The sequence below is a fragment of the Oncorhynchus mykiss genome, chromosome 10 (assembly GCF_057628025.1).
Source record: "Oncorhynchus mykiss isolate SJ-2025 chromosome 10, ASM5762802v1, whole genome shotgun sequence".
Taxonomy (NCBI): Eukaryota; Metazoa; Chordata; class Actinopteri; order Salmoniformes; family Salmonidae; genus Oncorhynchus; species Oncorhynchus mykiss.
In genome coordinates, this window is record NC_143031.1 from 35,994,646 (window position 1) to 36,021,899 (window position 27,254).

Genomic DNA, 27,254 nt, shown 5'->3' on the forward strand with positions numbered 1-27,254 from the left:
TAGGTGTCCATGGTTTTTAATGTGAAAAACTGAACATGTATACAAAATAACAAAGTGAACTGGCAACGAAACAGGACACAGGAAAACTGGCAACTGACACAGGAAACAATCACCCACAAAATACCCAAAGAACATGGCTGCCTAAATATGGTTCCCAATCAGAGACAACATAAACACCTGCCTCTGATTGAGAACCAATCTAGGCAACCATAGACTTATATAAACACCTAGAATGAACACAACCCCATAAATCTACAAAAACCCCTAGACAGTACAAACACCCTAGATGAGACAAAAACCATACATCACCCATGTCAAACCCTGACCTAACCAAAATAATAAAGAAAACAAAGATAACTAAGGCCAGGGCGTGACATTACCGACCAACTTCATTACTGCAGTAATTAAAAAATAAAGTTTGATTGTTTTGAGAAATCTAAAGGTCTCTCCTTTTGATTACAATAATTCCACCACACAGATCACATTACTTTTCCAGCATCCTCACTTTGGGGTATCTCACTGCACCCTCATATGCCGTGTCTTGAAATATGCAGACAGACAGATTAAAAGCAAATTTACATTGTAATACTACTACAGACAAATTTCTATCTCCGCCTATAACATTTGGACTTTAAAGCATTCCCAGAAGGCATGGATTATTGAGTTAGTTTTACACTTAAGACATGACTCTGCCGTTGTGCTGTAGAATTTGTGAATTTTGTCTCTGGTATAATAAATTCTATACATTAGTTTATTCTGAATTAAGCATACATTTTCTTTATCATTTAGAGTCATAGAATTCAGTAACATTGGTTGCTAGTGACATGTTGGCCCATAAATTGTGTGTGAAGTCATGCTAAGAATATGAATGACTGACATAATCAAAGCTCTATATATTTTCCCCAGGGCTCTACTGAGTAATGCGATTTCTAGTTGGAAAAAACTTCTGTTCTGTACATACCCAACCAATTAGCCAATGTCCATGTTCTTTGTTTCAATAGGTTGTTCAACTGGAAGCAGAGACCTGGACCATGACCACCAAGGGTGTGTTGACCTCCATGATTCTAAAACTGTACACTAGCCTATATGTAAAACATCACTCCTCCATCATGAGCAACAGCGGTATATCAACGCAGAATGAGTGTGCTTGTGTGTTGTAGAAGTCAACAGAGCGCAGGTGGTTTGGACCATGAAGTTGAATACTTCCCTCAAGGGAGACGACAGCTGGATCCATAGAGCGCCAGACCCTGATGAAGAGAAGGAGAAACCACGGTAACCCAGCCCAAACAAAAAGACACCCACTTTACGTTTTAGGAGACAACAGAGACACATTTATCTCTGTTTAAGACATTAGCTAACCCCCCCCACCAACATCGGACACCCCCTAACTTCAGACACTATCTAGCGGTTAGAGGATTAAATCACCTCGAGCTCCACATTTAAATGGACTGGAAAATAATAGTATGTTTTGCGACTAAAGACACCCTTCTAAGTTAAGTTAGTTTTCAAAAAAGTTACAAGCAAGGATATTGCTGCCAGTAAGATTTCACCTAAATCAACCATTTATCAGATCATCAAAAACTTCAAGGAGAGCGGTTCAATTGTTGTGAAGAAGGCTTCAGGGCGCCCAAGAAGGTCCAGCAAGCGCCAGGACTGTCTCCTAAAGTTCATTCAGCTGCGGGATAGGGGCAACACCAGTACAGAGCTTGCTCAGTAATGGCAGCAGGCAGATGTGAGTGCATCTGCACACACAGTGAGACGAAGACTTTTGGAGGATGGCCTTGTGGCAAGAAGGGCAGCAAAGAAGCCACTTCTCTCCAGGAAAAACATCAGGGACAGACTGATATTCTGCAAAAGGTACAGGGGTTGGACTGCAGAGGACTGGGGTAAAGTCATTTTCTCTGATGAATCCCCTTTTCGATTGTTTGGGGTATCCGGAAAAGAGCTTGTCCGTAGAAGACATCAGTCCTGTGTCATGCCAACAGTAAAGCAACCTGAGACCATTTGTGTGTGGGGTTGCTTCTCAGCCAAGGGAGTGGGCTCACTCACAATTTTTTTAAATATATTTTTTTAATTTGACCCCTTTTTCTCCCCAATTTCGTGGTATCCAATTGTTTTTAGTAGCTACCATCTTGTCTCATCGCTACAACTCCCGTGACGGCTCGGGAGAGACGAAGGTTGAAAGTCATGCGTCCTCCGATACACAACCCAACCAAGCCGCACTGTTTCTTAACACAGCGCGCATCCAACCCGGAAGCCTGCCGCACCAATGTGTCGGAGGAAACACCGTGCACCTGGCAACCTTGGTTAGCGCGCACTGCGCCCTGCCCGCCACAGGAGTCGCTGGTGCGCGATGAGACAAGGATATCCCTACCGACCAAACCCTCCCTAACCCAGACGACATCGCCCCACGGACCTCCCGGTCGCGGCCGGTTACGACAGAGCCTGGGCGCAAACCCAGAGTCTCTGATGTCACAGCTGGCGCTGCAGTACAGCGCCCTTAACCACTGCGCCACCCGGGAGGCCCGGCTCACTCACAATTTTGCATAAGAACATAGCCATGAATAAAGAATGGTACCAACACATCCTCCGAGAGCAACTCCCAACCATCCAGGAACAGTTTGGTGACGAACAATGCCTTTTCCAGCATGATGAAGAACCTTGCCATAAGGCAAAAGTGATAACTAAGTGGCTCGGAGAACAAAACATCAATATTTTGGGTCCATGGCCAGGAAACTCCCCAGACCTTAATCCCATTGAGAACTTGTGGTCAATCCTCAAGAGGCAGGCGGACAAACAAAAACCCACAAACTTCAAGCATTGATTATGCAAGAATGGGCTGCCATCAGTCAGGATGTGGCCCAGAAGTTAATTGACAGCATGCCAGGGTGGATTGCAGAGGTCTTGAAAAAGATGAGCGAACACTGCAACTATTGACTCTTTGCATCAACTTCATGTAATTATCAATTAAAGCCTTTGACACTTATGAAATGCTTGTAATTTTACTTCAGTATTCCATAGTAACACCTGACAAAAATATCTAAAGACACTGAAGCAGAAAACTTTGTGTAAATTAATATTTGTGTCATTCTCAAAACTTTTGGCCACCACTGTATATTGTAAAATTTGACTGCGTGACAGACCATACATCATTTAATATCAAACTTTTTACCTCTGAAATGTAGCTAACGGATTTCAGATAAGTAATTTTATTTTTTAACCTGAAGGCTAGCCAACTATCTAGTAAACACTTCGGTTACAAGGTTGGTGTCTCTTTTTAACAAAATTAAACGGATATATCTTGTAATTAAACAAAATAGTAAAGTGGCCAATAACTGGGGACTGTAGGCCGATAATAGGGGACAGTTTTTTTTGCTAAACCGGTTATCAAAAAGCTGCTAGTAGTAGTATTTCCACTGAAATGTCAAACATGCTAATTGCTAACCCATTAGCTAACATTTTTACAACACCAATAATCACAAAATATTGATGGCTTGATCACAATAATACTGTTGTAGGTAACATATTTCTTAAACGCTGTTCAATATTCCGATAGTAGGGGGTGCTACGCTAGTGATTTATTGCAAGTATTAATCGCGATTAACAGTTGAGTCTGATTTTACATTAATGGCGCTGGTCTCTTAGTCTATTGGTCTACTAACATTCCCCACCCCCCACAATTTCTCTCTCTCAAGTGAGCCAGAACTTCCTAAGAACCCCGCTGGTCTCTCTTCAGCTGAATCCAGCCCTCTTACCTGTCCTACTTTACACAACCCCCACAGCCCTACAGTGATACCAGATGTTTACCCATTGATCCCCGAGTCAATTACCCTTGCCTGTCAGGCACATTAAAGGTGCTACATGAAGGAGTTTTTAGAATTTTGGCATTGTAATTTCAGAAACTGTCCATAACATGTCTGCAGTAATAGTGGAAGTAAAGTGTTTCACAGTATTACTTACCTGCCAGTGTTGTGATTGTCTGTGATATTTACCTATTGATTTCTCTCACCGGGTCGGCTTCTGTTGTCAAAATGGGAAAGCTGTGGCTGTGTAATCTAGTGGGAACACGGGCAAGCGGCCAATGTAGAAATCGCCCTGTCATTTCCTGTTTGCAAAAATTCTACACTGTTCGCTCAATTGCAGGTTATGTGAGAAAACAAGCACTGAATAGTGTAGGGAATCTAAATCGCTGTAATAATCAAAAATATCATTTTTACAGCTGTTGGAAGCTGGTGGACCAAAACCGAAAGTAAAAGGCTCAAGCGAGAGTGTCCAGAGGAGATTTGCTTTGAATACTGTTGCAATTCCCGTCTTCCACATAGCAGAGAAATTCAGAAAAATTCTGTATACAGTTGAAGTCGGAAGTTTACATACACTTAGTTTGGAGTCATTAAAACTCGTTTTTCAACCACTTCACAAATTTCTTGTTAACAAACTATAGTTTTGCCAAGTCGGTTAGGACATCCACTTTGTGCATGACACAAGTAATTTTTCCAGCAATTGTTTACAGACAGATTATTTCACTTATAATTCACTGTATCACAATTCCAGTGAGTCAGAAGTTTACATACACTAAGTTGACTTTACCTTTAAACAGCTTGAAAAATTCAAAAAAAAAGATGTCATGGCTTTAGAAGCTTCTAATAGGCTAATTAACATAATTTGAGTCAATTGGAGGTGTACCTGTGGATGTATTTCAAGGCCTACCTTCAAACTCAGTGACTCTTTCCTTGACATCATGAGAAAATCAAAATAAATCAGCCAAAAAATTGTGGACTTCCACAAGTCAGGTTCATCCTTGGGAGCAATTTCCAAACACCTGAAGGTACCACATTCACAGTGGTGGGCCATCAGGGCCAGCAAGGCCTTCTCTGCTGGCCTAAACATCCTCAGAATATAATTTAAAAATATATATATTTTCCCACAAATATGTATTAAATTATTCCCCAGAGTAAGAGTTATACTCTTCATTTCATAGCTCTCCTCTTGGTTGCACTGCTTCCAGCCCCAGGTTGAGATTTGGAGGGCTGGTCTTTATGTTAGATCTTTTATCCAATCATATTCAGCCATCATGTGTTGCCAGGGGTCTAAAATCTGCCCTCAGGCCTTCAGAATCAACAGTGTGGGCGCTTGTAGCTTAAAGTGAATGGAAATGAAAATTTAGTGTCAACCAATCAGCTTTGGCTATTGGCTATTGGCTTTGGCTGTTGGCTATTGTACGCCTGCTGGCTGGCTCCACTGTTACACAGGAGCCAGCTAGCAGGCGTAGTGTGTGCACGTCTTTTGATTGGATTACCAATATTGAGAGGCAGGTCCTATATGGGCAGGTCTATGCAGAACCTCAGAACTAGGAAACTGAATTTGATAAACAAATTAATTTGCGTACTACTAAGCTGTTTTTTCAACCCACAATGGCGGAAGGAGGAGAAGATATAGATTTGGTCGAGGATATAATTATAACGCCATTCTCAAGACAAACTTTTCAAGAAAAGTTAGACATTGTCAGGAGAGGTCACCCGACGCTACAAAGCCTATCACAGGCGGGAAAGGGGTTCGTTTGCCACTTTCAAAGTTCCAACTACGAGCGCTATCAATGGCTCACAGGCTCCGAGAAGCACTGCAAACTGTACTGTTGGGAATGCCTATTATTTGCAAGTGATCGATTTGGTGTTTGGAGCCACATTGGCTTTGCAAACTTGAGTTGTCTAACCAAGGCAGCAACGAGACACCAAAGTATGGCTGGGCACTTACAAGCAATGGTGCTTTTGAAAACTTTTGGGGACACCCGAGTGGATCTACAGCTCAACGAACAAGCGCGCAGGGCAACGGGAGCTGCACAATGAAAAGGTATTGTACTCTTCCCCTGCAATTCTCTGAATAAAAATGTCAATTTCAAGGTGACGCAACGCCTGGTTATACTGCGTTTCTGTCTAAATGTATAGTGTCTAGAGCCATGGCATCATAATAATGGTAATAAGAGGTGGATTAATTCTGGTGGGACTGTGTAGGACCTCACTGAAGGCCCAGGCCCCAGGCCCACGGCACGCCACTGCACATTCATCTGTACAAACAATAGTACTCAAGTAAAAGCACCATGGGACCACGCAGCTGTCATACCGCTCAGGAAGAAGATGCATTCTGTCTCCCAGAGATGAACGTACTTTGGTGTGAAAAGTGCAAATCAATCCCAGAACAACAGCAAAGGACCTTGTAAAGATGCTGGAGGAAACGGGTACAAAATTATCTATATCTACTGTAAAACGAGTCCTATATCGACATAACCTGAAAGGCCGCTTAGCAAGGAAGAAGCCACTGCTCCAAAACCGCCATAAAAAAGCCAGACTATGATTTGCAACTGCACATGGGGACAAAGATCGTACTTTTTGGAGAAATGTCATCTGGTCTGATGAAACAAAAATAGAACTGTTTGGCCATCATGACTATTGTTATGTTTGGAGGAAAAAGGGGGAGGCTTACAAGCCGAAGAACACCATCCCAACCGTGAAGCACTGGGGTGGCAGCATCATGTTGTGGGGGTGCTTTGCTGCAGGAGGGACTGGTGCACTTCACAAAATAGAAGGCATCATGAGAATAAAAATTATGTGGATATATTGAAGCAACATCTCAAGACATCAGTCAGGAAATTAAAGCTTGGTCGCAAATGGGTCTTCCAAATGGACAATAACACCAAGCATACTTCCAAAGTTGTGGCAAAATGGCTTAAGGACAACGAAGTCAAGGAGTGGCCATCACAAAGCCCTGACCTCAATCCAATAGAAAGTTTGTGGGCAGAACTGAAAAAGCGTGTTCGAGCAAGGAGGCCTACAAACCTGACTCAGTTACACCAGCTCTGTCTGGAGGAATGGGCCAAAATTCACCCAAGCTTGTGGAAGGCTACCCAAACCGTTTGACCCAAGTTAAACAATTTAAAGGCAATGCTACCAAATACTTATTGAGTGTATGTAAACTTCTGACCCACTGGGAATGTGATGAAAGAAATAAAAGCTGAAATAAATCATTCTCTCTACAATTATTCTGACATTTCACATTCTTAAAATAAAGTCGTCATCCTAACTGACCTAAAACGGGGAATTTTTACTAGAATTAAATGTCAGGAATTGTGATAAACTGAGTTTAAATGTATTTGGCTAAGGTGTATGTAAACGTCTGACTTCAACTGTACATTTACACTTTAACAATTTGAAATAGTTTTATTCATGAGTTTTTTTGAAGAATGTCAACAAAATAAGGTCCGCCAAAGATAAAATGTATTTATATGAATGCTGTTAAGTAGAGAAATTGTCTGTTCAGTCGGAAATTAATATCCAACTCGTCAGTGACAACTGTGTGGAGTATGTGACAGCAACGATGTGAGCTAATTAGAGTATTATAGACACTATGTCCTGGAATTTCTTGTGATCTTCCATGTAGAAGAACCCTTTACCTTTTAACTACTCTTGTGTAGCTTGTGAGCAATACATGTTACATGTGCGTGTGCGTAGCTCAAAACATTCTGACCCTACAGATGTTTTTGTAAAAAAAGATCCAGGCCCCTTCAGGATCCGCCCTTGTCTCACAAACACCGCTCTAGCGAGGCCCCCGTTAATCTCAAAGACCAAGAAATAGAAATATACTAATCCAATAGTACAACTCAGAAACCTGTAGCTCAAACACATAATGTTTAAAAGGGGTTAGAAGTTTCTAATCAAGCCAACTTGATAGTGGGACTCATTGGGTTAGGTTATTTGATACATACTTACGTAATTTTATTTAACTAGGCAAGTCAGTTAAGAAAAAAATATTATTTACAATGACGGCCTACCCCGGCCAAACCCTAACAACACTCTGCCAATTGTGCACCGCCATATGGGACTCCTAATCACAGCCGGTTGTGACATAGCCTGGAATCAAACAAGGGTCTGTAGTGACGCCTCTAGCACTGAGATGCAGTGCCTTAGACCTCTGTGCCACTCGGGAGCCCAAGTGTATCCATACATACACTCGCTCGCTCTCTCTTTCTCGAGCGGAACATTTCCTTTTTCCAGTGCGGGGTTTGCAGTAAGGCCTTGGGGGACGTGATGACCGCCATGTTTCTGCATGGGAGAGTGATCCACTGTGATGGCAGCTTTACTAAAACCATGTAGGCCCCAGGACTTCTCATCACCTTGGAACAGAGGGCACAACAGTGTCACCCCTGGAACATGGTCACCAAAACAACCATTCTGACAGATTACTTGCTAACTTTGTGTTTGAAGGTTTTTTGTATGCGTTATATTTCCAAAGTTATCGTCAGTTCTTGTTTTCTTCGCTGACACTGAACATATTTTTTTGTTAATCAGTGTAGATAAAGGGGAGGAGACAGGTTAAAGAAGGAATTTTACAAGTCTTGAGACATGGATTGTTTATGTGTGCCATTCAGAAGGTGAATGGGCAAGACAAAAGATTGAAGTGCCTTTGAACGAGGTATGGTAAGTGCCAGTACACCGGTTTGAGTGTGTCAAGAACTGCAATGCTGCTGGGTTTTTCACGCTCAATAGTTTCCCATGTGTATCAAGAATGGTCCACCACCCAGAGGAAATCCAGGCAACTTGATACAACTGTCGGAAGCATTGGAATCAACTGTGGAATGCTTGACACCTTGTAGTCCATGCCCCAACGAAATGAGGCTGTTCTGAGGGCAACTTAATATTATGAAGGTGTTCCTGATGTTTTGAATACTCATTGTATATCTGTAATAAAAAAAAAAACATATGTAAATAGTTTGACAGTTTCCATCATTTATGTCAACATATTTGAACTGTGAATAACATTTGACCCCACGTATTGCTGTGCATTATATTACCCAAATGGACAACCTCACTGGAAGTTTTGTTTTACAATGACAATGAAATTAAGCACAATATTTTAATACCTTGGGTTTAAAATGGCTTTGATTAAGTTTAATTGCTCAATTCAAAATGAACACAGCAACCCTGTGGTTTAAAAGCAGAGAGCATTAATACATGTGGAGAATGAAAACGACTGATCTTAGAACTAGCACCTCCACAGAATTGGGTTTCCTTTCACCCTCCACACGGTAATCATTTAAAAGGACAAACAACACATACTTATACATCAAGAGTGAGTGCAAAAAAAAGATGCCATAAGTCCTTTGACACACTTAGACAAGAGAGACTCTCACATTTCACTTGAATGTACAGCACTTTGGCACATTCAGCTGTTTGCTTTGGTTACAGTAACGGACAGCTCATTTACATTCACAATCTAAAGCAAAAGCAGCTAGATCATGTTCACTATCTATATAGATATCAGTAAGCGAGGGGACTGGGGTGTAATTCTTAGTTCTGATAAGCATGGAGAGCAGTCATCTCTTTCAGTCACTCAGATTTAGAGGGCTGAATGGAGTCCACATAACACAAGCTGACAATCATGTCAGGGACACTTGCAAACCAAAACCAGAGACGCTACATCCAATGTAAAAGAAAAGGAGCAACAGACATCAGAGAGTCATCTTCCTGGACTGAGAACCGAGGGGATAAGACTGGTGAGCAGGAGGGTGGGAGGGGCTCGAAGTTATGATGACCAGGGGGAGGGGCTTGAAGTTATGATGCCCAGGAGTTCTATTCATCTCTTAGGCTGTTGTTGAAGTGATAAATCAGATGGTCAAGATGAACCATGTGCCAGTTAGCAAAGCCCTCCAGGGAAGCAGCCAGCAGTAGGTAGGGGAATCAGGCTGCAGGCGTGTCTGAGGGGATGGATGAATGTTCAGTAGTGTGATGTGTAACGGCTCTCCTCAGGCCCAGTCTATGGGCGGATGAAGACTTGACAGGGCACCGTTTTTAACAGCGCAGCCCTTTTCTGCCCAGGAACCGCAGCACTGCATAGTTATAGGTGGTAGCTACCACATACAGAAACTAAAGAGAGTGAAAGATGGAGAGAGAGAAGGAGAGCGGGACAAAAGAGAAGACTTTTAAAACATTTTAAAAAAGGTTTTCACAAAAGTGCAGCTGCATTCAGACGACATGTCAATTATTCAATAGCCTATAGGGCATCACAAGATGATCTCTTTTTTTGTGTGCACACATTTATTACTCGCTTAGGTGCCCCTACAGTAGGCCTATAGAATACTCTAAGTCAGTTCTCTAGGGATTGGTTCGCTTTTCTATTACGACCTAGCTGGTCTTATCACCTTAATCATTGTTGAAAATCAATAAATATTTACTGTGCTGATGGACAGTATGATAAGATTGTTCTATTTCTCTGAATTGTATTTTTCTCTGCCAAAGAACCTTAAAATGAACCCCCATACCTCTCTGGTGGTATGCCTAAAACTAACCCAGTTGGAGCTGCAAAATCAAGTCATACTCTGAACCTAAACAAAGACGGTGACAAACCCCATAGACTCATAAGTCTGGGTGGACATTCTTACTCACCAGAGCCAAGAGAGCAATCCCTGCACCAGCAAAGGCAGCGATGTATAGGTCATAGGTGACAAAGAACTGCAGAGAGAAAAAAAGGTTTCTTAAATAGTAATGCAATGTACATTGAATTGCTATTCAGAATAATAATTTAGCTGTGTGTTTTGTGGGTTTATGAAAGGTTACATAACCCAGAAACACACTAATTCTTTCAAAGTAGTTTTAAGACAACGCAAACAGTAACTCACCTCTTTTGTTTTGCAGATGGATGCCAAGGTCATTCCACAAGCCTTCCCTGGCATTGCATTCCAAGGCAGCAGACCTAATGAGAAGCTTGTCTCATTAATGTGAAATTAAAAACTGTACATTTTAAATGTAAAAAAAATAAAAAATAATACTGACATACGGTGGCCCGGCTAGCTCAATCATAAGCTAAACGTACCATACTGCCGAGCATCCATGCAGATCCAGCCGTGCTGGTTGATGCTGGGTGTCGTCTCAGCCAGGATGTTGATGTTGTGGCAGGTCTGTGCCATATTAAAGAAGAAGAAGACGGGTATGGCTGTGAAGGCAAACACCGCCAGCCAGATCACTGCCAGGACGTATGTCACAATGATGAACTGTGGAGCAGCAAGCAGAGCCGGTCACAGGAAGTTATTGGTCAAACTCCAGGGGGATACAGGATGTGACACAACATGTCCTATAAGGCTTCATTACTGCAGTCATACAACACTATAGAGGATAAATAATCTAACAGGAGCATAATATCCCTGTAGCAATACTACAGGGATTCATGGATAATTATCTATAAATTGTTTTTGGATTAATTCTCAACCAGTGGGTAGATTACAAGCTAGAGTAGGCTATAGTGCCAATATTCTTTTAGCGACCTAAGAAGGAGGTGATGTAATTCCCTCTCTCTCTCCTCCCTTCCTCCCTACTCACCGTCAGACTAAGGCAGCGGCCACATCTGGTGCTCCGGAACTCTCCGAAGGTCTGCTTGACAGCGCTGGTGGTGTAGAATCCCTCGGCCAGCAGCAGGATGCAGTAGAGGAAGAAGAAAGAGGCCAGGCCATAGATCACGTACTGGAAGTACTTGATACTGGGAGACAAGGACAGGTCATAATAAGGAAAGGTCAGAGATTCCATGGTGACAAAAGGTGCTGTTGAGAGGTGTTTTCTCTTAACCTATCTTAAGGAAGGGTTACCAATACTACTACTACTGCTGCAAGAGCCTTTACATTTCTGTTGCTTGATTTGCACAACTTATCTATAAATACAAACAATTAAATTAGGTTATTGCACTTAAACAGAAAAGTTTTAAAGAGTCACTCACAACGAGGCCAGGATAACATAGTCTTGTATGTTACGAACGAAGTAAGTCTCGACGAGCACCTCGGTGTGTGCCAGTGCCTCGTGCCCGCAGCCACAGAACAGTGCCATGCCGGTGAAGCAGAGCAGAGTGGAAACCAGGGAGGGGTAGGGCACTGCCCCCAGGCATCGGATACAGCAATCATAACAACCTGGTGAGGGGGCATAATACATCAACACACTGGCGGCACACACCAACACACAGCACATCTACGACAACGTCCAGACATCTCTCAGTCACCCTGCTTGGGGAGCTGTTAAACAGAAAGACTCCACTGCTTCTGCCAAAATTCCAACAACACCCACTATCAACTTCCATCAACAGGCATGAAAGCAACAGAAAAATTACAGCGAAAAACAACAGCGAAACCAAGTGCAGTGTATCCAATCAAACAATGTTAAAGTGTCTATACAAAACCAGCCGCCACTGACTTCACAGCATTCTCATACACTTCCTCCAATGAAAGCTGGGGAAGCAGATAACAAACATCCAGACTGTTAATGGCTGTATTGATATAGGAATCAGAGAAAGAGATGCACCTAGGGCTTTGCAAAGCCATGGCTGTCTGACCGGAAACATTTGTTCCTTTCGATCTTGTGCTCCTCAACAACAAGCAAAGAGTTTATGAATCAGTGATGCTAAAGGCTCAGCTGCAGGATATTTTCACCAAAAAACTGCTCTGTCTGCAATGGTTTCATCCGTGTGTAAAAGCTCCTCAGCTCCAGCCAACGCCTCACAGCTCAGCCCCTCTACTCTCCAGAGTTCATCCCTCTTTCTCCACCAACCGCCATCCACCACAGGCGTCACCAGGACAGGAGGGAGGGGAGAGAGAGGAGAGAAAGGAGAAGGCACTGAAGGATGGGTTCCAGGGGCCTTGAGAGAGAGCCTGTCTTTGTGGCGGGAGACACAATGCCCTTTGTCTTAGCTAGGAGTGGAGGAGAACAAAGGCCAGTGATGTCAAACAAACAAAGACCACACTAGCACCACCACACACACACCAACAATCTAATAAACAAGCCATGAGCATCTGGGTGGGTGGGGCGGGGGTCAGGGGAGTTTCTCCACCACCAGGATTCTCACAGTATCACTGGCAATGTCAGTACTATGCGCCCAGGCCAGCCTACGGCTACAGCTGGCTGGGACTGGTACCATGGCACTGAATGAGTTTCTATGTCAGCAGGGGGTGAGGACCGTAGTTCAAGTGTTCAAGAGTGGGAGGAAGCACAATAAATGGGAGCGGGAACTGAAATATCTTCACAACAACAACCATGTTGCTCATTAAAGTTGTATGATCTATAAACCCCATTCGGGAAGGGCAAACAGTGTCATGATCATACATAATAAATGATTGAGCTGCGGCAAACGTTCCACGCAGACTAAACATTCCTGTAATCTTAAGGTTTGTGTGATTTTAGTGGGTAGGAATGAACAGAGGATATAAATTAAACAGACTGTCATTTAAAGAAAAACAGCAACAGCTTGGAGGTTGTTTGAGTCTCTGGAAACTATATAGGACACAGACACCCCCTCTTCAGCTGTGCTCTGAAACACCAGTTAGAATGACAAATGAGCCATGATAACCCATGAATAAAATCACAGCACAGACATTACCAGAATGCATTGAAGGATCATACCAAGCCAAGTCTTTACTGCATACTAAATCTGAATTAACTTTAGTGTAGAGAAAGTCTTTTTTTTGACGGAATAGTAGTGATGGAAGGATTGTCTCCAGAGTCAGATGGAAGGCGTGTAACAAAGGATTTCATGCAAATTTGCTAATTATGCCCTGCACAGTGTGGGAGTGTGAAAGCCTTTGACACGATCGACCTTGCATGACCTCTGTGCTGCCTACGCTGGTCATCTGTCTATCTGAACCCTAATTAGTTCAAGACACCTTTCAAAAAACGTTTCACAGATATAAGCTGTGTGAGAGAGGTGGTTTGATTAACATTTGAACATAATTGATATTTGGTTATATTGAATTTATTTGAATAACATGTTTTATATTCAAGAAATGTTAATTAAAATGAGTAACGAGTATCAATAAGCTTGGCTGATCAAAACGTTCAACTGACTGTTTAGTCTACAATACTACATATGTATTCCTTTGTCTATGTGTTACCTGGAATCAAATTCTATCAATCCTGCCTACGCTTCCAATGTTGCGATATTACCAATGTTGTGTTATAATATGAATAACCCATGAGGTACCCACAAGTGGACATCATAATATTATCAGAAAATCATATAATACAATCAACTTGCAATAAAACCAGTAATTATCACAATATTAATGAAGGCTTCAAATTATTCTCCTGAAGGAACACAAACTTCTCAGGAAAATTATATTTCAAAAGTAGATTAATCATATTCCACAGACCAACTTTTTTTTTTAAAGATATTAATAGAAAATCTGAAAGACTCATTAGATGACCACTTACCCATGTTCAGAGAGAAGTATGGGGTTATTGAGGTTTGGCTTGGCGGCTTTGTGACTGTGATATGAGGATATGAGAAGTTATTCCCCACCACTCCTATATGAATCTGACTTGCGCTTTTGTCTAACCAACAATAGACAGACCACCAGCTCACAGAGCCAGATCTTAAAGACACAAAGTCCCTTTTCAGCCATTGACCATCACTAATACAGCCCTGGGTTCAACATTAGGGACAGTGCAGGGTTCAAAGGCCCTAATGAGTTTACACTTGCATTTCAATCACTCTCATGCATACCAAGTTCACACAACACACAAAGACTCTCTGAACAATTGTATTAGTATAATATATAATTTCCCAATGTTTTTGAGCATACAATATAGCTCACTATTTGAATTATTTTATACAGTCATTATTGCTCATCTTTATCAAGGGTGTCAATAATTTCAGACCCCACTGTAAGCGTGATCATCATGTGTGCTGGATGCCTGTTGGAAATGTATTCAGTTCATTCTCTCTCATTGGCCAGGCTATTCATGGTCTGCATAGTATCTGTGCTGCCTGTCCGAGGCACGTAAAGGTCGCCATATGGCCAGTTAAAGCAGACGCTGGCTGGTGGGTGCATTTGACTCTTCAGAAAACATAGAGATATGAAGAATATACAGACAAAGGAGCAAAACAAAAAGCAGACCATGTAAATGCCACTGGACTGACATTGAGGAAGTAGACTAACAAGGGGACATTGAGGGCTGGGTCCAGCTGCTGCTCTCCCTTCATCACTGACCCAGTTGATGTCAAAGCCCTTACAATGTTCCCAGTGTGCAGCAGGAGCAAACAACACACTGTCTTTTTAGAGTGTGCCTGTACCCTCTTATCTTCCTTGGCTTTCCTCCTTTACAGCCCATGACCATCATACGGCTACAAATGTATCATAATAACATCTGATCTCCACTGGGCCCAGTCAAAATGGACTATTGCCCTGCCGATGCCCAAAATCTAAGATGAATGTTTTTCTTTGTTTGCGGTTGAAGAATCCTGTTGATACTGTATGTAATACAATTTAATAAGATTGGCCATCTAGCCACATCTGACTCATTATAAAGATGATGTATTATTTTGACAAGACGACCACTCCGTTCCAAACAAATCTTTAAAAATAAGCCCATTGATATTAATCTACGATTGTATCCAGGAAAGCCAGGTGATAGTAATTCTAAGAGGGATGTGTATTCTCCCAGAATAACACTGGGAAGCCCATTACATTCAAAAGAGCCTCTTATAGTAATGCTTGAAAACATGTTATGCTCCAAAATCTGTGTTTTCTGTAAATGGGAGGAAGCGCATGGGGGAAATTCAGCTTGCTGAGTCTGCAATTGTTTGTATAAACTATGTCAATACCTTCATATTCATATAAACAAACAAACAATTTAAAAAAAGTGCTGGTCTAAGTTTATTGTGTACAAACAAGCCAAGCCAATGGAATCACATCAGTTGGTTAGAGTATGTGCCATCTTAAGCTATTATATTTTTATAATAAAGCAGAAGTTGTATTCCCACAACGTGTTCAGCAAAATAAGACACAGTTAACTGAAAATAAACAAAGACACTTAGACAGACGAGCATAGATCGGAGTACAACACTAAATATGATGAAAGCCAATACTTCAAACAAAATGTCAAACAAATTTCTTAACAATTTACAGCTTTACATTACACTTCAGAGTGTAAACACACACGCGGGCACACGCACGCACACTGTATATAGGGGTGATATATTGTTCATATTCAAATAGAAATATTATTGGATAAATGTGATACTTTTACTACAAATTGTAATCAATGTTGTAGTAAAGGTTCAAATGATCACAGTCACAGTAACATAGTATTTCTGCAATTCTTTAGTCAGTAAAAAATACCCTTTTAAGTTGAGTTTAACATGAGGAATATGTATAAAATTGCTTAATAACACCAATTTTCTGCTTTTTACAAATGTTATTTCAGCCAGTGATGAGTCCAGATGACACTTGTTCCACACAGAAGATCAAAACAGATATCATAGGAAGAAAAAAGCTTCCCGTACAAATCCAACTGTACAAACATTATGCTGAGGTCGTACAAGAGAAAGTTCCCAAAAATGTTAGCATCAAAAGACAATGGGAAATAAAAAGCACTTCTCATTTTAACCAGCTCACAAGTCTTGAAATTGATGATTAAAAAAATGACACTGCTTATAGACCTCCCTCTATGAGGAGAGGAGGCAGTAGTATATTGGCGGCGATTCTGCACCATTTGACCAGGAAAAGCTTTGCATGGCTCTTGCAGTATGAACATAAACTCAAACTTATCTTACCCACGCATCCCAACCCAACTACTGTTTGTATTAATTAATGTACAGCACAGCTCGCCCCTCAGCTCACCTCTACAATCTCTGTCGACTGTGGTCTGTATATCTTCTGTCCCAGGCTAGGTCTAGACCCGGGTGGTGGAGTGGGAGTGGGGCAGGACGGTGGAGTTGTACCCGGCTGGGAAGGTGCTGTAGGGGTGCATGTTGGGCAGGCCCATCAGGGAGTTGGGGATCATTGTGATGTTGTTTGGCGTCATCAGGGGGATGTCGTCTGGTGAGCGGCGCAGGGTCAGGGTGTAGTCCATGTTGGGGGAGAGGTGCAGAGGGTCGTGTAGGTCAGGGAGGTCGTGGAGGTCATGCAGGGTGTCACACTGGTTCATCTGGCTGCACTGGGTCATCTGATGGGACAGGCTCTCGTCGGTGGTGGTGTGGCTCACGTCGTTGCCGTTGCTCTGCCGCTGGGGGCTGGCCTGGTGGGGGCCACCATGGCCATCCTGCCGGCTGCGCTTGTCCTTACGGTAGTAGAGCGCTGCGAAGGCCAGCACATTGAGGAACAGCAGCGAGGCACCCACAGCGATGGTGACACTCAGCTCAGTAGAGTAATCTCTGGGGTTAGCCACGATCAGAGGACCCGTCTCCTCCCCATCACTGCTGTGGGCCGTGGAGACAGGCGGACGCTTGGTGGTGCCGGTTCTCTTGCCGTTGGAGTTGGTGGTGTCCTGGGGAGGTACCTTGGTGGTGGTGGAGGTGTAATGGAACATGTCATGGAGGTTATACAGGTGGGGCACCAGGTGCTTCCAGAAGGCTACCTTGGTGGCGCGGTAGTGGTCGCGGATGCGAGGCTTCAGGCCGATGTGCAGGTACAGCTGATCATGGGGGTTGTACTTGGACCAGGCCACCTCCTCAAAGCGGTTGGCCTTGGTATGGATGAACTTAGTGTCCTGGGGCACTGGCTTGTTGGGGTCACTGCAGACATGCAATGAAGACGGGGGTCAAAGACAGGGCATCATTGATAACATACATAGAGAAGTTATTCTTTCAATTGCTTCATTATGGGAGATGTCAACTAGCCTCGCGAAGCCGGTGATCCCGGATATCCATTCAGCGTTTAATGTAAGCTTGCGAGATCGGCAGCTTTGCGAGGCTAGATGTCAATAGGGAAGTTTTGCTGGTCAAAGCCAGTTGTAAGCTGACAAGACTGGTTGATGTACATCATGTCACAGTCTTTTTTCAAGTGCTAAGCATTCCCTACATCAGGGATGGGCAACTTTGATAGGGGTGGGGACCACAAAAAAAACTCTGAACTCTTCTTGAGGGGCCGCAGCGGCTCTGCATACCCACATCCATACCCACACATGCAGTCAGAGCTGGTCCTAGCCTTTTGAGGCGCGGAAGTGAAATTGCGTGTAAAACACCTTGTGAGCAAATCATTTTAGCAGCCCCCGTGTTGACAGTAGAGAGAAAAAAACTAAGTTGTAGAATATATTTCCTGCAATTCTACACATTTTGTCATGGGGCAGAGGGGAAAAATGGCAGTTTTACAGTTAATTTCCTGTAACTATACACATGTTGCTATAGGGTGGAGAGAAATGTTTGCACTTTTGAATATGAGATCTGAGTGAGAGTGATTAACAAAATCAATGGGGGGCCCCTGGTCGGTAATTCGACCATGATTACTACAAGTTTAGAAAACTGGCTAGACTAATTTACCAATCAATTTAAAAAAAAATCCTGACTCAGGCAAATTTATGCACTGTCAGTGATTGATGCACAACCAAAATTCGAAATTGCACCTTGTGTATTCTGCTGTTCTAACTCTCAACAGTAAGTTGAGACCCCGCCAGTTGCCCATCCCTGCCCTACATCTTTAATTTCAGCCCATCTAAAACCCACTTTCTACTGAGCATTTGTGTCTACATTAGTGTTTACTGTAACATTTTTATAGAGACTAATTCCCATTTTCTGCTGCGACTTAAGCAGAGGTGTAATGCAGCAAGGCTCCATTTTAAGATACATGTGAAGTGTGTCTATATGTCTAGAAATATTGGTTCTTCTGCACAGGCTTCAATACAGTATAGAATATGATTAGGAAAACTCTTCCCATCTATCATTTATAGCATTTCTTAGGCAAATACAGACACAAATGGGAAATATGAAATAATGACCCCATCCTTTTACTATACAAGCATACCACAATCAAGACTGGATTCTGTCTGACCAGGTCTCGGGGTGCTGTACTGACCTGTCTGACCAGGTCTCGGGTGCTATACTGACACGTCTGACCAGGTCTCGGGGTGCCGTACTGACCTGTCTGACCAGGTCTCGGGGTGCCGTACTGACCTGTCTGACCAGGTCTCGGGGTGCCGTACTGACCTGTCTGACCAGGTCTCGGGGTGCTGTACTGACCTGTCTGACCAGGTCTCGGGGTGCAGTACTGACCTGTCTGACCAGGTCTCGGGGTGCCGTACTGACCTGTCTGACCAGGTCTCGGGGTGCCGTACTGACCTGTCTGACCAGGTCTCGGGGTGCCGTACTGACCTGTCTGACCAGGTCTCGGGGTGCCGTACTGACCTGTCTGACCAGGTCTCGGGGTGCCGTACTGACGTGTCTGACCAGGTCTCGGGGTGCTGTACTGACCTGTCTGACCAGGTCTCGGGGTGCTGTACTGACCTGTGAGTCTGACCAGGTCTCGGAGTGCTGTACTGACCTGTGAGTCTGACCAGGTCTCGGGGTGCTGTACTGACCTGTGAGTCTGACCAGGTCTCGGGGTGCTGTACTGACCTGTGAGTCTGACCAGATCTCGGGGTGCTGTACTGACCTGTGAGTCTGACCAGGTCTCGGGGTGCTGTACTGACCTGTGAGTCTGACCAGATCTCGGGGTGCTGTACTGACCTGTGAGTCTGACCAGATCTCGGGGTGCTGTACTGACCTGTGAGTCTGACCAGGTCTCGGGGTGCTGTACTGACCTGTGAGTCTGACCAGGCCTCGGGGTGCTGTACTGACCTGTCTGACCAGGTCTCGGGGTGCTGTACTCACCCACTCTTGGCAAAGTTGGTCCAGTAAGTCATCACCACAGCGCTGAGCATGATGTCGTTCCTGGAGAAGTTGCAGGGGAACAGGTCAGTGGCACCCACCATGGGGATGCCAAACACATAGGGCACCTCATCCCCGTGGGCTGAGTCCGACCACACAGGCTTCATCAGGCTCTGGCAGTGGTGGTAGAAGGCGTAGAAGTATGTGGGCGAGCCGTAGCGGGCGTGCAGGTCAGCTGTCACCACCGAGGGCTCCACCCACTGATGGTCAGTGAACAGGGCGACTAACGTCTTCCTCCTGGTGTCTGGGTTGTCCCTGTCAGCCCAGTCCGTGTACATGAACTTGATGGTCTCCCTCAGAGTGTCCTTCCCCTCTGGGTAGCCATACAGGCTGTCCACGAAGTCTGACACGGCGAAGTCAAAGTCGCTGCCGGACACGCCATCCTCCAGGTCCACCACATTCTCCACGAAACGCAGTCCCTCCCCCTGGTTAACGCCCAGCATGATGTCATAGTTGAGGAACTCGCCCTGCTCCATCAGGATCTCGGGGTCGTCGGGGATGACGTCACCATCAATGACGGGGCCGAAGGCTACGTGGTAGCGGGCTGGCTGGATGTCCTGCTCCACCAGCTCTCTGGCACTCTTCTTCTGCAGGCAGGACACCATGTCCAGGGTGTCCAGCACGTTGCAGCCCACCCTCTCAGCCAGCATGCGGGTGTACTTGACAGGCTGGTAGTTGACGGCCCAGCTGGACAGGGCTGAGCCACTTTGGATGATGGCTCTGTGAAACAGGCCTGGGGAGATCATGGCACAGACAGACAAACACAGATCAGATGAGTGCTGTCTGGTCAACAACCATCTGATACAGAACATTTGTAGGCCTGCAGTTTAACATATTGTTAGCTTCATTGGATCTCTCTAGGTTCTGATGATGTCGGTTTTTACCAGAGTTTTTTGTGCTTACTGCACAGTTTTATCTGCGATGGTGAGAGACAAACCTCATCAACATCCCTTTTTAAAATCATAAAAATGTAATTTAGGTCTGTTCAATCTGTGCATCTCAGTTAATTGTCATTTTCCTTAAAATGTCAGATAAGTCCTTAAATAATATAAATGGAGAGGATGGAACTCTGAAAAACGTATTTATTCTAATTGATACAGTGTATAATTCACAATTAAAAATAATGCTCAGTAAGTGGTGGATATGTAACATTGGCTACGCTAAAAAGGGATTTGAATTAATTAAACTCACTCAACACAAAGGGATCATATTTGCATACAAATTTGAGGAAACTCATCTGTGAGAGCACTGCTTTTGGGAAAGAGGAAAATTCAGTGACTCCACATAGTAGCCTTGTTGAAAATCTCTCTCTCTCTCTATGTTCAAAAATCAATACTACATCAGGGAGGATAGCAACTGATAATGTAATGAACTTCCAATAACGTAATAAACATTCTGTACACATAACGTAAAAATGTTTTTACTGATGTGTTGATTATTACATTATAGAGTGGGTAAAAATAGAACATTAACATGCACTGTTAGCTGTGCCACTAAATCACATTTTTATTCTTCACATACACATGGTTAGCAGATGTTAATGCGAGTGTAGCGAAATGCTAGAAATCCTGGTTTGAGTCGCAGCCGGCCGCAACCGGGAGACCCATGGGGTGGCGCACAATTGGCCCAGCGTCGTCTGGGTTAAGGGAGGGTTTGGCAGCCAGGGATTTTCTTGTCCCATCGCGCTCTAGCGACTCCTGTGGTGGGCCGGGCACAATGCATGGTGACACGGTCGCCAGGTGTTTCCGCCTACACATTGGTGTGGCTGGCCTCCGGGTTAAGCCGGCATTGTGTCATGAAGTAGTGCGGCTTGGCTGGGTTGTGTTTCGGAGGACGCTTATCTCTCAAATATTGTGGATCTTAATGTTTTTCCTTAATCCTGGACAATCGGACCACCATTTTATTACGTTTGCAATTGCAACAAATAATCTGCTCAGACCCCAACCAAGGATCACCAAAAGCCGTGCTATAAATGCTCAGACAACCCAAAGATTCCTAGATGCCCTTCCAGACTCCCTCCACCTACCCAAGGATGTCAGAGTACAAAAATTGGTTAACCACCTAACTGAGGAACTAAACGTAACCTTGCGTAATACCCTAGATGCAGTTGCACCCTTAAAAACAAAAAAACATTTGTCATAAGAAACTAGCTCCCTAGGGCCTCCCAGGTGGCGCAGTGGTCTAAGGCACTGCATCGCTGTGCCACCAGCGACCCTGGGTTCGAGCCCAGGCTCTGTCACAGCCAGCCACGACCGGGAGGTCCATGGGGCGACACACAATTGGCACACAAATTAGTTGTGCTGCTGCTCCAGTTTCAACGGTTCTGCCTGCGGTTATCAAACCCTGACCAGATGTGCTACCTTGTCCCAGACCTGCTGTTTTCGACTCTCTTTCTCTACCGCACCTACTGTCTCTAACTCTGAATGATCAGCTATGAAAAGCCTACCGACATTTTTATTTGACCCTGCTGGTCATCTATGAACATCTTGGCCATGTACTGTTATAATCTCCACCCGGCACAGCCAGCAGAGGACTGGCCACCCCTCAGAGCCTTTTTTCCCCTCTCTAGGTTTCTTCCTAGGTTCCTGCCTTACAAAGGAGTTTTTCCTAGCCACCGTGCTTCTACAGCTGCATTGCTTGCTATTTGGGGTTTTAGGCTGGGTTTCTGTATAGCACTTTGTGACATCAGCTGATGTAAAAAGGGCTTTATATATATATTTGATTGATTGATTTTTACTTAAAGAATTGGCCATTGTTATATGCTAGTGTTTTATTGGGGTGATGCAGGCTTGTTGTCTTGTGTAACTTAGTTATAAGTCTAGGTGAACAGATAAGAGCCGGATGCGACTGCAGTATGTGACATCCCGTTTGTACTATCTGCACTCCCATGTGTGGAAAGTTGCAGGAAGGAACAGGCAATGTCAGCTATCTTAATCTACAAAGACAAGCTAAACACCTTTTATTCACTATGTTCCCCACCCTTGTTTGCACACATCTGCTAACTGTCACATAGAGGTTGGACTCTATAAAAGCTGAGCCAACTCTGTTAATTGGGCCTCAATTCAACACTGTTGAATTGAATCTTCAACACTGTTGAATTGAATCTTCAACACTGAAGTGCATAGTTAACTGCTCCATATTTGCAAATCTTAAAAGTTGTTGTTTGAAGATTCTGCAGTCTCTCTTCCCATCGAACAGATCAAATCCCCTACAACATCAAACCACATTCCTGAATCCTATCACTAAACTTGACTTTAGCAGTAATATCAAGACTTTTAATCTACATTTTGACCACCAATACACACCCACAACCCCAGTTAGTCAGTGAATCAATGAGTCTCTCTACATAAATATAAGAGAGCGAGAGAGCGATTTTCATGGATTTTTGTTGTTGCAAAGTACTTCTAAAAACTCAACTGATATGCATAGTTTTTTAATAGATATAACCCTGCAAACAAAAATGAGTCGTTAGGATGTCCCTGGAACGTCACAAAATGGTAGTCTAAAAGTGGTAAGGACTTTGTGTCATGGTCCCGGGAACGTCTACCCAGGACACGCACAATCAAGTTTCATTACACATCACCCCTTGTTACTGTTGCCAAGGCCCTGATTGGTAATCCACTGATACATTCACAGCTTTGTCTTTTGGCAATGTTAGTGACACCCACGCAGGTCAGTAGGTTTTCACTTACTTAAAAGGTTATAGATCCTTCATTCTCATTGAAAGCAAGTCTAAAAAGTGGTAGACATGTTCTATGTGCTCTATTTCTATGCTTCCTGTTGAGGTTTGTTTGTGCATATTTTACTTTCGGTTTTGTACACGAGCGTCAAACAGCTGAAAATACAACATTTTTGGTTAAGGAAAACATTTCACAGTGGTTAAGATGACATCCCGCCGACAGAAACAAACAGCTCTTTGGTATGAAGAAGGGCAGGGGGTGTATGCCTTATGATTAACGACTCATGGCGTAATCACAACAACATACAGGAACTCCAGTAATTTTGCTCACATGACCTTGAATTCCTTACAATGAAATCCCGACCGCATCATCTTTCAAGAGAATTCTCTTCGATTAGTCACAGCCGTGTATATCCCCCCCAAGCAGATACCTCGTCGGCCCTGAAAGAACTTCACTGGACTCTATGTAAACTGGAAACACTACATCAGGAGGCTGCATTTATTGTAGCTAGGGATTTTAACAAAGCTAACCTAAAATCAATACTCCCTAAATTCTATCAGCATATCAAATGCACGACACGACTGGCAGAATTCTGGATCATTGCTACTCTAACTTCCGCGATGCATACAAAGCCCCTCTCGGGCCCTGTCTTCGGCAAATCTGACCATGAATCCATTTTGTTGCTCCCAGCCTATAGACAGAAACTAAAACAGGAAACGCCCATGCTCAAGTCAATACAACGCTGATCTGACCAATCGGATTACACGCTTCAAGATTGCTACGATCACGGACTGGGGTATGTTCCGGATAGCCTCAGACAACAACATTGATGTATACGCTGACTCTGGGAGCAAGTTTATTAGCAAGTGCATTGGAGATGTCGTACCCGCTGTGACTATTAAAAACTTCCCTAACCAGAAACCGTAGAATAAATGCCAGTATTCTCGCAAAACTGAAAGTGTGAACCACCGCTTTTAATCATGGCAAGGCGACCAGAAACATGACCGAATACAAAGAGTGCAGCTATTCCCTCCGCAAACAAGCAAAGCGTCAGTATGGAGACAAAGTATAGTTGCAGATTACAAAAAGAAAACCAGCCATGTCTTGGACATCGACGTCTCCCAGACAAATTAAACAACTTCTTTCCTCGCTTTGAGGACAATACAGTGCCACTGACACGGCCCGCTACCAAAGCCTGTGGAATCTCTTTCTCCGTGGCCAACGTAGGTAAAACATTTAAGCGCGTTAACCCTCGCAAGGCTGCCGGCCCAGACAGCATCCCTAGCCACGTTCTCAGAGCATGCGCAGACCAGCTCGCTGGTGTGTTTACAGGCACATTCAACCAATCCCAGTCTGTTGTCCCTACATGCTTCAAGATGGCCACCATTATTCCTGTTTCCAAGAAAGCTAAGGTAACTGAACTAAATGACTATCGCCCCATTGCACGCACTTCTGTCACCATCATTGGTCTAGGGTACCCTACTTGATACCCTAGACCAACTCCAATTTGCTTACCGCCCCAATAGGTCCACTGACGATGCAATCGCCATCACACTGCACATTGTCCTATCCCATCTGGTCAAGCGTAATACCTATGTAAGAATGCTGTTCATTGACTACAGCTCAGCATTCAACACCATAGTACCCTCCAAACTCGTAATTTAGCTTGAGACCCTGGGTCTCGACCCCGCCCTGTGCAACATGGCCCTGGATTTTGATGGGTCGCCTCCAGGTGGTGAAGGTAGGAAACAACATCTCCACCCCGCTGATCCTCAACACTGGGGCTCCACAAGGGTGCGTTCTCAGCCTTCTCCTGTACTCCCTGTTCACCCATGACTGCGTGGCCATGCACGCTTCCAACTCAATCATCAAGTTTGCAGACGACACTACAGTGGTAGGCCTGATTACCAACAATGACGAGACAGTCTACAGGGAGGAGGTGAGGGCCCTCGGAGTGTGGTGTCAGGAAAATAACCTCTCACTCAACGTCAACAAAACAAAGGAGATGATCGTGGACTACAGGAAACAGCAGAGGGAGAACCCCCCCCCCCCCCCCCCCCTCCCCCATCCACATCAACGGGACAGTAGTGGAGAAGGTGGAAAGTTTTAAGTTCCTCACAGACAAACTGAAATGGTCCACCCACACAGACAGCGTGGTGAAGAAGGCGCAACAGCACCTCTTCAACCTCAGGAGGCTGAAGAAATTTGGCTTGTCATCTAAATCACACAAACTTTTACAGATGCAAAATCGAGAGCATCCTGTCAGGCGGCTGTATCACCGCCTGGTAAGGCAATTGCACCGCCCTCAACCGCAAGGCTTTCCAGAGGGTAGTGCGGTCTGCACAACACATCACTGGGACCAAACTACCTGCCCTCCAGGACACCTACAGCACCCGATGTCACAGGAATGGCAAAAAGATCCTCAAGGACATCAACCACCCGAGCCACTGCCTGTTCACCCCGCTACCATCCAGAAGGCGAGGTCAGTACAAGTGCATCAAAGCTGGGACCAAGAGACTGAAAAACAGCTTCTATCTCAAGGCCATCAGACTGTTAAACAGCCATCGCTGCTGCCAACATACATACTCAAATCTCTGGCCAATTAAAAAGGTATCACTCGTCACCTTAAATAACACCACTTGAATAATGTTTACATAGCCTACATTACTCATCTCATATGTACATACTGTATTTTATACCATCTACTGTATCTTGCCTATGCCGCACACCATCGCTCATCCATATATTTATATGTACAGTATATCACAAAAGTGAGTACACCCCTCACATTTTTGTAAATATTACATATTTGTATGTGACAACACTGAAGAAATGACACTTTGCTACAATGTAAAGTAGTGAGTGTACAGCTTGTTGAACAGTGTAAATGTGCTGTCCCCTCAAAATAACTCAACACACAACCATTAATGTCTAAACCGCTGGCAACAAAAGTGAAAATGTCAAAAAAATATCTCATGTTGTGAGAGGATTCCTCCACTGTTTCAACCAAAGGTATTACGGTTACCATTTCACACCAGAGTGTTCACCATATTTGGACTATCACAGAGAAGTGGTAAGTGTGTGTTGATATAATCTGGTAAAGGGTAATAATGATTGAATAATGTCCTAGATGTAAATTTGGCCGGAGCATCAGGATATTAAAGGTCAGTCAAGAAATCCAACCTCTTCAATTCCTGGGACAGAGGAACAATGCATCTCACCCAAAAGAGAGAAAATAACTATTGTTCAACTTTGCAACTATTTAAAACAAGGTTGCATTATGATAGATAAGGGTTCACCTAAAAGCATTTGTAAGTGCATTTATAAATGGAGGTAAATATTGGCTCACTATTTGGCAAACACTGACCAGTTATTGCACTATTTTGACCAATGTGATAATAATTTGTAAATGTATTAGAAACCATTAATGGTTAAGTAACCGTTAATAACATAATTATAAACCTTTTATAAATGGAACTTATTGTAAAGTGTTTTCACTTACATACTTGACACACATGATTACATTGTGTATTTTTATTCATACAGTAATTGTCTTCACCTGCGATTTCAACTCACAACCTGGAATTTCGATCTCCCTGCTACACCACCATGTCTGTGTCAATGACTGATTTCACCTGTATTATTACACTTTGGACTTCAAAGTAAATGTAAACTCGGTTAAAAATACTCTCATGAAAAACTATTATATTTATCATAGTGATTCAGGAGTAACATTCAAACAGAATAATATGCCCCACCAACATTAGACAACTATTTTCAAAACCCAAACCAAATAAATAGCTGAAATAAGTCAATGAGAGAATAGTCATTAATTGATAACTAAAATAGCAGTGCAGATGGCACTCTGTTGATAATACATCTCTGCACTTATAGGTATGAATGTGTAGGGGA

At 43.7% G+C, this 27,254-nt stretch overlaps 2 protein-coding genes and 1 long non-coding RNA gene across 6 annotated transcripts in view; all 3 read right to left on the reverse strand.

Annotated features, from left to right (window-relative positions):
* On the reverse strand, window positions 1-5,108 carry LOC149980009 (uncharacterized). Of its 2 annotated transcripts, XR_016483683.1 has the most exons (3): window positions 4,708-5,108; window positions 3,961-4,055; window positions 1-1,247 (listed from the first exon to the last, which is right to left on the reverse strand). It is a non-coding gene; the product is annotated as an uncharacterized LOC149980009 (long non-coding RNA). The 2 variants fall into 2 exon arrangements; XR_016483682.1 differs by having other exon boundaries at window positions 1-4,055.
* A 3,804-nt stretch (window positions 5,109-8,912) lies between these two features.
* plp (myelin proteolipid protein) lies at window positions 8,913-14,410 on the reverse strand. 2 transcript variants are annotated; one of them, NM_001124701.1, is given in 9 exon segments: window positions 8,920-9,914; window positions 10,434-10,499; window positions 10,667-10,740; window positions 10,861-10,920; window positions 10,923-10,972; window positions 10,974-11,038; window positions 11,364-11,520; window positions 11,755-11,941; window positions 12,330-12,489. In NM_001124701.1, coding segments are annotated over 9 exon segments (774 nt in total). In that variant the 5' UTR covers window positions 12,370-12,489; the 3' UTR covers window positions 8,920-9,839.
* Window positions 14,411-15,652: 1,242 nt separating this feature from the next.
* LOC110533756 (neuroligin-3) overlaps window positions 15,653-27,254 on the reverse strand; it is a 31,029-nt gene continuing 19,427 nt past the window's right edge. For both annotated transcript variants that reach the window (XM_021618262.3, XM_021618261.3), the window contains 2 exons: window positions 19,606-20,395; window positions 15,653-17,535 (listed from right to left, as the gene is read on the reverse strand). In XM_021618262.3, coding sequence (XP_021473937.1) covers window positions 16,695-17,535; window positions 19,606-20,395 — 1,631 coding nt within the window. In that variant the 3' untranslated portion in view covers window positions 15,653-16,694. The remainder of the gene's footprint in view (window positions 17,536-19,605; window positions 20,396-27,254) is intronic.

Coding starts and splice junctions, on each gene's coding strand:
- plp (XM_021617178.3), bottom strand. Junction 10,741..10,860: donor CATGGATGCTCGGCAGTATG/GTACGTTTAGCT, acceptor GCTTCTCATTAG/GTCTGCTGCCTTGGAATGCA. Junction 10,500..10,666: donor CCATCTGCAAAACAAAAGAG/GTGAGTTACTGT, acceptor TTCTCTCTGCAG/TTCTTTGTCACCTATGACCT.